The 10,055-nt window shown below is 54.6% G+C and overlaps 1 protein-coding gene across 1 annotated transcript in view; it reads right to left on the bottom strand.

The window, feature by feature from the left end:
• The window catches only part of VRK3 (vaccinia related kinase 3), a 9,056-nt gene extending 8,676 nt beyond the window's left edge, over nucleotides 1–380 (bottom strand). Inside the window, exon 1 of the mRNA XM_009886374.1 lies at nucleotides 218–380. Coding sequence (XP_009884676.1) covers nucleotides 218–380 — 163 coding nt within the window. The remainder of the gene's footprint in view (nucleotides 1–217) is intronic.
• Nucleotides 381–10,055: the final 9,675 nt, after the last annotated feature.

Here is a 10,055-nt window from a genome sequence, read left to right as displayed (position 1 = left end):
TCGGGAGCCGGGGCCGGGGGAAGGGGCCGCCACGGGGTCTCCTCCCTCAGGCCTGCTTCCCGCTGGGCTCCGGCTGCGCGGCCGTCACTTCCGACATCAACAAAGCTGCTTAAAAACGGTTCTGCCAAGCTAATGAGTGCTGGAGTTAATCAGTCACATAGGGCCGGGAGGAGTAACTCTATATTCAGTGTATGCGCGCACCGATGCCGTACGGTACAAGAGGCGTCGGCGGGTTTGGGCCTTGTCCATCTGGCGGGAGGAGGCGGAGGTTGGCCCGGGGCCGGGGGCCGGGGAGGCATGCGCAGCGGGGACCCGAAGTTTCGTGTGCCGCAGGACATCTTGCCCGTCACGACATTGCTTTTTAGAGCCTGTCCTGCCATCGGAACACCACGGCCACACGGTGCGCGCAGGAGCCGAGGGGACAGCTGGCGGCAGATGATGAAGAGCCGAGTTGTTCTCACGAAAGGTTAGCGGGGAGAAGGAATGAGCTTGGTGTACGGCTGGTGAGAGCAGCAGTGGAAGGTAGAATGAAATAACACGCAGTGTATCAACCCCGTGACTGAGCCCACCACAGAGCTCTGTGGCTTGGAAGATGCTTCTCCAGATGAAGTGTTCTGCACAGCCCTCATCCTGGTCGCTCCTTCCCAATCCCTCTGAACACCAGAACATGTTCCTGATGTTCACTCAGCACACAGAAAAGTCCCAGCAAAGCCAAACTGCCCAGTGACACTGGGAGGCACGGCTCGTGTTCAGATTGGTTTCTGCAGCCTGTTGCTGGGGTATTTCTTCAAAATGTGGACACTCTCAAGAGCCACAGGGAAGGTTGGCTGGGTTCTGACGTTCCTCCTCACCGTATTCATCAGGACACTGCACTCTGGAATCATTGACCTCCAGCACCGTAGGCGGCAGCAGGGGTGCACTGAATAGGCTTGCCTTCACTCTTACCCCCACTGTGCAACCTTCTTCTCAGTTCCCATTACTCCTGTGACCCGTAGAGCTGCAGACGGCAATTCCTTTGTTAACGAAAGCATCCCCTCAGAATTTTGACAGAAAAGCAGCAGTCCTTCTTCATCAAATTGCTTTGAATTTACCTTTACAGGCTGGTGTGTGGTATTTTGTCTTCCCATAGTCCTTGAATCGAGACCAAGGATCATTGTGCTCTAAAGCCCTCCCCAGTGACAGATGGCACTGCTGCAAGTGCCTTGTTTCAGCAATGTTTTATTAAGCCTTGCAGTTACCATTTTTTTTTTTTTTTAAAAAAAAAACAACTTTTAAAAACAGTGTTAATTCATGATCATAGGTGTATAATTTTGCTGGTGGTTGCCTAGGGAACAATGATCGTGACCTGATTATGTTCAATTTGGGCAGAGAATAATCCATTGAAATCTTCCACGGAGCAAAACCAAAAGAGCCATAAAAGTTACACAGGTTTTTTGAAATGGGATATTTTGCATAAGCGCTGCCATGCTTGCCTTGCTAATGACTATGCCCTTGACGAGGAACTATAGATGGATAAAAAGGGAACATGGAAACATGGATAATTGCTGAAGAAGCATAAAGTCAGCAAAAGTTCTGTGTTAACTGAGGGAAGTCAGTTGTAACTGGGGGAAAGGTAACGGTGGCAAGGGGAGATCACAACCACTGGTGCAATTAGAGACCGTGGAGACTAACCCCGACAAACACGCTGTATTGGAGCGTGCGCACATCAATTAAAAGGCACTGGAGCTTTAAATGAAGGCAAGAGATTATACTAACCAATAGGAGTTGTTAGGGTAAAGTACTAACCAATGGTTGTCAGTAAAGGCATGTACTTTTGTATTTTGAAGCATACAAACATATGGAGAGTTTGGCAGACAGTGTGCTGGCTTTGTGGAATACCACCCAGCACCCATATCTGCACAAACATGCCATAATAAATACCTCTGCTCTGTGTGTGTATATTGGCATCCTGCATGCTGGGAAAACACCCCCGGTTTTGGGACAACACCCACCGCATTCATCAGGACACTGCACTCTACGGTGACTCTTTTTCATTGTCCACCGGCACCGTAGGCGCAGCAGGGGTGCGCTGAATAGGCTTACCTTCACTCTCACCCCCACTGCGCAACCTTTCTTTTCCCATTATTCCTGCGACCCGTAGAGCTGCAGACAGTAATTCCTTTGTTAACCAGAGCATCCCCTCAGGATTTTGACAGAAAAGCAGCAGTCCTTCTTCATCAAATTGCTTTGAATTTACCTTTGCGGGCTGGTGTGTGGTATTTTGTCTTCCCATAGTCCTTGAATCGAGACCAAGGATCATTGTGCTAAAGCCCTCCCCAATGACTGATGGCACTGCTGTGAGTGCCTTGTTTCAGCAATGTTTTATTAAGCCCTGGAGTTGCCGTTTGTTTTTTTTTTTTTAAAAAAAACTTTTTAAAACAGTTTAATTCATGATCATAGGTGTATAATTTCGCTGGTGGTTGCCTAGGGAACAATGATCGTGAACTGATTACGTTCAATTTGGGTAGAGAATAATCCATTCAGTAAACAAAAATGCATGGCGCTTTGAAAAGTCAGACCTCATAAAGACAAGAAAAACTCTGAGAAAAAACAGCGATGGGAAAACACAGACAGAAAATTGTGGAAAAAGACAATTCTTTAAGATTTGTTTCCAAGAGCCACCAAGCTAGCACCAGAAAGGAGAACACCCCCCCTATATTTCAGTGGCATATTGAAAGTAATAATTAGCAATAAGGAAAAAGAAAGCTATGATAATTGGATGAAAGGGGAAATAGATAGCAATTTTCTCCCCTTCATAATGGATAATTTGCATCGGCCGGGCGAGCTGGCTGCCTGCAGTTATGCTGTAGGGGATTGTGTGAGGAGCTGGGGAGCGCCTGGGGCTGGCACTGGGGCAGGTACCAGGCTCTGGACGCTGGGGATGGGCCACCAGGCTGGTGTGCCCAGCACAGCCGCAGCGGGGTAGGACTGGATTGGGAGACCCAGGGCCATTCAAAGGTTCAGTCGGAGGAAGAAACAGGGATCTTGTCCTTGTGCTCTTCACCCAGGAGAGGTCTGGGAGCATCCTGGACTTGCCCCGGCCCCAGCAAACCAACCCTCTGCACACTCTCCTGTTCCCTTTGGAATCTGTTTGCACGCGTGATCTCCGCAGCAGCAGCGGTCTGCCACAACACGGTGATGCATGGCTGGGAAAGCGCTTCCCGTAGTTTTAAACCAGGTCCAGCCCTGTGGTGTTCCTCGAAGCTCTGCTCTAGGAAATGAAAACATTCCTGCCTTTTTTCCTCCTCTCAGGGAAGGGACCCCTCACCAGGTCCCTTCCCTGTGGCCCTGCCAGGCTGCAGCGTGCACCATGTCTCTTCCCCGTGGGAGCCGCTCCATCTCCCTGCTCAGCTGCTTCTCTGCCTCCCTGCCCTGCCCTCTGCGAGCTGCCCTGGCCCTGCTCGCACACCCCAGCGAGCGATGCCTTCCTAACGCCTTTGTCCTGTGGTTACTCACGCAGCGCGGGCAGGCAAAGCACCCGCAGGGACTCAGCAGCTCTTTCCTGAAGGATAGAGCTCCCTTTAGAGCCCAGCGCCACGTACACACAGGGTTACGTTTACATTGCCTTGAATTTAATTATATTGAATTGTATTTGATGTCTGTCCGCTCAGCGGCTTGACATCGTGCAATCAATCCCTTCCCAGCTTTTCACAGTCAGCTTGAGATTTGACCGTTGAGGCACTATGTAGCGTCAGCGAGATCTGCTCTCTTTTAGGCCTGTATTGACTAGCGCAGGTCTGGCACAGATCCTGCCCGTTTATTCCTACCCTTGTCCCCTAACTTTTAAGCAGTTTACAAGCAAAACCTCACCATTTATCCACCTTCATAGAATCATAGAATCATGTAGGTTGGAAGGGATCTTTAAGACCTTTGAGTCCAACCATCAACCTAACACTGCCAAACCCACCACTAAGCCATGTCCTGAAGAGCTTTTGTAGAGAGATTTTTGTCAAAGATTTGCAAAAATCATTGTTTATATATCAACTGCTTCATCATTATTTACATTAATTACATGTAATTCTCGCCAAGTCTTCCCTCCTCAAACCCACACCGGACATTGCCTCAGCATTGCGTGCTTATTCACGCGTTTTCTAATGCCGTTTTTTTCTTCCATCTTTCAGCAAATTTGCCTGGTACCAAAGCCAGGATTAAGATCCCAGAGTTTCCTGGATCCCTGTGGAACCCTTCCTAAAATTTAGCCTGGTGTTTGCCACCTCCCTCTCCGGTGCCGGGGAGGTCGGGGACCTGCTGCCTCTGTTCCGCTGTGGGTCCGGGCTCTGCCCCGAGCCCGCGCCAGCCCAGTCCCCCCACCAGCCGCAGTGGGTTTCCAGCAGACTTCCAGCTTCTGATGGGCTTGTTAATTTTTACGTGGTAAGCAAATTATGCTCAAAATATATTTTCATCTGTGTGAACGTGGTTTTTAACCTGATGGGGTTTTCGCATCTTGCTGTTTTCCTGGTTTGAAAACAGAAAATGCCAGTTTTGGAAGAATTTTTTGTTATATTTCATTTTATTGTTTTTAGTTTTACTAATAGTAAAATACTTGTACTTTGGCTAGCTTGCTTTGCTGTTAAACCATCTTCCTGCAGGTTCACCGTGGTATTGTGTTAGGATCCCTTTTGCTAGGAGCCACGCATCCTCACTGGCTAGATGGTACCGCCCTATTGTTTGCAAGTATTTTCCTCTGTATTTGATTTTCACTTCTTCCAACCCATTTCTTTATTTTACGTCACTCCTTCTGGCAAGGATAGGTAAGCCTGCAGGGGTTTTTCACCCAGACTATACCAGTTCACGGCTCAGGGGATGCCTCTTCTTGTGATTCTCTAACTGGGGGCTCCAGATGCAGACATTTTGGATGGCTTTGCTGTGACACTTCGCTGCTTTGCGTCTCCCCAGGCAGGGGTTTCTTGCTGTCATGGCCTCGTAGCCTCCCTTAGCATTTGGGGGTATTGTCCCCATCCTCTGCTCATCCTCCATGTTTCATGGTCCACTCCGTGCAGATTCATGCGGATTCCTGATGTGCGTAACCCATTTAACTCGCTTGAGGGGATGCCTCCCCTTGCCCTGCTCCCACACCAGCCCTCCACCACCTTCTCCTTGCCTCTGGTCCCTGGGCTGTCCCCGTCCCTGCACCCCTGGGGTTTCACAATGCCTTATCCTCACCTAACCCCGGCTGCTCTCCTCTCCCTGCCGGGACCACAGCCGTTGCAGAGCATTTTACCTTGTCCTGGCAGCCTGCTTTTTTAATGTCCCTTTTTTTCTGACTTTTCTCAGTTGGGGACTCGGGGACAGAGTTACGAATTCACCTCTGGATGATTTCCCACCCCGCTGCCCACTCGTCACACCCACTGTCCTCCGTTTAAAACTCTTCCTATAACGGTTTTCATTTTAAGGGCTAGCACCCCTCCTGTGTTTTAATCTAACCCAGAGTTCATCTTTGCTGGAGATGGTCCCTCTACCCCAAAAGTTTCTCTAGATTTTTTCTAAGCTGAAACCCAGCCTACATATCCAGCAACCTGCCCACCCTCGCAGGGCCAGCAGCACCACCTGCCCTGGATCCACCTTCCTCTAAAGCAGTGCGGTATGTGCATTTTTAACTCTCTCTTGCTCTTGGAAAAGGGGAATGCCTAAACTTTTAGGACAAGACCCGTCTCCCTCTTGCCTTTGTGTACTGAGGATGGTCTGTGCTGCTGTGCAGGCAGCTGGGGTGGCGACAGAAAGATCCCTCTCTCCTCCCTTGACGTATCTCCGTGGTGTCTGCTCCGTTGTCTCCCTTATCTCACCCCTGGCTTCCCAGCACGGCTGCCAGCAGCCTGAGCGTGTGACTTATCGGATTTACGTGCTGGCAGAGATCTGCGAGCTTGACAGAGCGCCCAAAGCTGCCAGTTCTTCAATTGCTCTTAATGAAATGAAGCTATTCCTTTGCATTTATGCACCCCTCTCATCCTGAAGTGAAGCGATGCTGCTTGCGCAGTAGTGCTACGGTCCCGGGAGAGGCCTCGGGAGCCTTTCGGCTCTGAACTGCCCGTTCCAACGCAGCAGCTGTATGCAGTGCTGGCTGTCGGCACAGGAGGGCTGCCTGCACACCTGTGGGAGGTGGCCCTGGGGACACCGGCTGTCTCTCTGGGGCGAAGGGACAACGGGCTTGCCCTTGGGCAGCAGCTGGGCAGTGCAGGCAGAGCCTGCCCACGCGTGTCCTGGGCTGTGCTGCCGCCCCAGCTCCCTTCACCACCTCTCCGACGGCAGTGGGATGCTCAGGCAGGGAGGAGCAGCGGTAGCAGATGTTTCCAGCCACGTCTCCCCCACGCTGGTTGTGCACCGGGGTCTATCAAGGGCACTGAGCTCTGTAACCCCCAGTGGGGCCACGGGGACAGAGCAGGGACACCCCGGGGACATTTTGCAGGAGGTTGGTGCAGCCAGAGACCGCACCAGCTCCTTGCAGAGTCCTGCCAGGGAAATCCCACATCGAGGAGGGCAGGGATTGGGAAGAGCAGCAGGGGATCCTGGAAAGCTCCCTCCCGTGCCAACCTTTCCAGCCCAGGGAAATCTTTCTGCGACTGAGCACTGCAAGGGGAGTCCATCCATCTTCCCTGCACGTCTCCCCAGTGCTTCCAGAGCATCTCCCGAGGGATGCACTGGGAGACCCCAACCTGGCAGCCAAGGCTGGGGGGCTGCGAGCTGGCATGCCTTGGGGGGCAAGGGAAGAGGGAAGCCACCCCTGGCAGAAAGGAGCCCAAGAGATCTATCTGGTCTTCACTCAAAGAAGCACCTGCACCCGGGCAAGGCAGTGAGGTCACTTCATTCCCCCCGGGATGTGGGGGAACAGCCTCTCCTCCCCAAGCCCCCACAGCAGTCTCGCAGGCAGGCTGAGAAGTGGAACCTCTTCACCACCACACCGGTGCTGCAGGCACCAGGGAGGACGAGCTCCAGCCGCTCTCGGAGTCTTGCTTGGGAAGCGGCAAGCACACAGCTTTCCCCAGAATAAGACCAGATGGGACCCCCCCACCCCTTCTCCTTTTATGCACGCAGTGTTCCCAAGAAAAATGGTTGTTCCCAGCACGCCTGGCTGTGCGGAGCACATCCTTTTATCCACAGCCAGCGAGGATTCCAGCGTTTGCGTGTGTGCACACACACACTCCCCTTCTACAGCCTTCTACAAACCCTTGACGTTGCGCTGCTGGTAAGACCCTGGAGTGGGGTGAGAGGTTGTGTGGCCATGCGTGCTCCCGGCACTGGGAGATAGGCAGGAGCAGGTCTTCTGCCGAGTCCGGGGGAGCAGAAGGTGCTGGATCCGCTCTCCCGCTTTCACGGGAACCGTCATCCCAGTGTTTCCCTCCTGGGCGGTGGCACTCAAGGGTAAAAAATTGCCAGTCCCAGGATTGCACCATCCAGCACAGCGGCAGAGTTAAGGAGTGGGAAGAAACTAGGACAAAGATGGGAAACGCTCTCAGCAGAAGTCGGTGGTGTTGGTCCCTGACCCGGTGGCTCGCAGGATGTGGTGTCCAGGGAAGCCCTCGCTGCGTGTCCCGGAGCCAGCAGCTGCCCTGGAGTAAGGTGCTGCCGGGCATTACAGGGTGTCTGCCCCGCTGACGCTCCCTCCGGCCCTCGCAGGAAAGGAGGGCAAGGAGCAACGCAGAGGCACAAAGGCAGCGGTGGTGAACACCAGCCAAAGTCCTTGTCCGGCTACTGCGCTGTGCCATGGGGAAAGCAGAGGAACCGAAGGAGAAATGATTCGGCGATGTTCCTCTTCCCAACATCTGCATTTTCCTGCTGGCTGCAGGAGGGGAGATGAGGCGCCAGCGCACCCTATGCGGGGTCCGGGCTGCGTGTCTGAGCTGGCATGGCTGTGGTGGGGACACACCGGCATGTCCACCCCACGGCGCCTCTGCCAACCCATCCTGCGTTTCGGCTGTTGTTCAGGTGCTGAAGGGGTGCATTGCCTCAATGGGCAGATAAAGATGGTTTCCTGGTACCGGCCAGCACCTCTCAAACAGGTCTAACCCCAAAACCCGGGATGGGGCGGGCGGGGATGGGGTTTCTGAACCAGGCGGACGGTCTGAAAGGGTGTGATGGGAGTCCCCACTGCTGGCCATGGGGTGGCCCCAGCGGCTGCCCCCTGGGAATAACCCCCAGGGGGATGGGGGGTGACAACAGCCATGATGGCAAAGGTGGTGGAGAACAGCTTGAGCCCATGATCTCGGGGACAAGAGCGGGGTTGGCAGGTTTGGTCTGCCATCACAGGGGCTGATTCCTCCTCCTGTCGGGCGTTGATGAGAGAGTGATGGGAAGTCTCAGAGGGACATCCCCCAGGGAAGCACTCCCTCCCTGCCCGGTACCCCCCTGCCCTTTTCTGGCAGCATCCTGTGGGTTCCTCCTGTGTCCCTGCTCCATCTGCCAGCATGTCTCCAGCACTTGCACGGTCCCGGGTGCGAGCTGAGTCACTGTGATGCCACCACAGTTGCAACACCTCCCGTCTTCTGTTCTAGGAGCCATGAGGAGCCTGTAAACACTTCCTTTGGCAAGACTTTTGTTTTGATCTAATCGCTCAGCTGCCTTCAAAGGCAGGCGCGGAGAGGAACCGCATGAGGCAACAGGGCAGGTCACCGGGAGAGCCGGGGCGGCTGTAATTGGGGAGGATCAAACCCAGGCTGGAGCAGGGGTGTGGACGAGTGCCTCATTCCCGACCTGACATGAGGCTCCGGCGTGTCACCCCAGGCAACGACTGTCCCAGTTCCTCCCCAGCACCATAGTCACCCATGACCGTGCAGCCGGCTGCAGGTGCCGCTGGCGACAGGGCCGGGATCCCCGCGCTGCGCTGAACATGGGGGCACAGACCCAGGGCGAGACCCGCATCCCACCATTCCCGCTGGGGTCGCAGCAGGATGCTGTGCGACACGGTGACAAGCGATGGTGGAAAAGCGACCAGAGGGATGACAAGCCCTCAGCTGGATGGCGCTGGGTGGCGAGGCGCACGCCATCCCCACGACCGGCCAACCTGCGTTCTTCACGTTTCAAAGCGTGCACGTGCGGCTCTGCTGCGGGATGGCAACTCGCTGAGCTGGGCCGGCTCATTCCTGCCTCCGAGCCCCATAATGAGCTTTGCCGGATGCCGCTAAGCAGATGAGTGTGAGCTGGAGAGCTTTGCTGTGGGCTGGTGGCTGTGCAGTTGTCCCTGGCAGATGAGCTTCTGCTCAGCTGATGTCTGCTGAATGAGCCGGGGGAGGCTGAGGACACGGCTCCCGGCTGGGTCTGGGCATCTCCCAGCACAGCCCAGTGGGAGAAGGGACCTGAGCACAGGCTGGACAGTGGGGACGCTGCTTCTGCGGCCACCCTGTCCAGCGCAACAGCAGCAGCACCCTCTGAGGAGAGCACGGCTGGTGGAGACAAACCCAGCGGCAGCTCTGTTACGGGGCCAGACCCGTGGGTTGCCCCGGGAAGCCAAACAGTGGCTTTTGCTAGCCACGAGAGCAAAGCCACCGAGGCGGTGTGCAGGGTGTCCCCTTCCAGCTCGATGGCAATCACGAGGTGTCCCTCTCCACTCACACATGGCCATTTTTAAAGCTGGTATTGCTGCTTCCCTCCCTCATGAGACAGCTTCACCCTTGCCCCGGTTCTTGGTTTATTTTCACCTTTCACAGCGGCCACCCAGGGCCCAGCAGATGGCTACCAAACCCCGAGATTAAAAGATGGCAGGACACCCTCCTCCAAAGCAGTCGCGCTCAGAGGGGTGACTGCAGCGTTCATCTGAATGGAGACCCCGGAAAAGCCGCTTCTCTTTATCGCATGGAGAAAAGTGAGGGTCACCGTGGCACCCCAAAATATCTGCAGACACTTCATGGGGACCCCACGCCCTTTGTTCATGAGCTGCATGGAGCCGTGGCTCTCCCTTAATCCCCACCGCCTCTCCCCACCCTCCTCTTCCTCCTCCCTCTCCCGTAACATGCCCATGGCAAACTTTTCCCCACCTCTTCGGCGTTCCCGGCATCGGCAGCCGGGTTCACTCCTCCAACCCCTTC

This window comes from Charadrius vociferus, unplaced genomic scaffold (assembly GCF_000708025.1).
Source record: "Charadrius vociferus isolate BGI_N301 unplaced genomic scaffold, ASM70802v2 scaffold585, whole genome shotgun sequence".
NCBI classification, from domain to species: domain Eukaryota; kingdom Metazoa; phylum Chordata; class Aves; order Charadriiformes; family Charadriidae; genus Charadrius; species Charadrius vociferus.
Note: the sequence above shows the minus strand (reverse complement) of the source record. Positions and strands in the feature narration are given on the sequence as shown.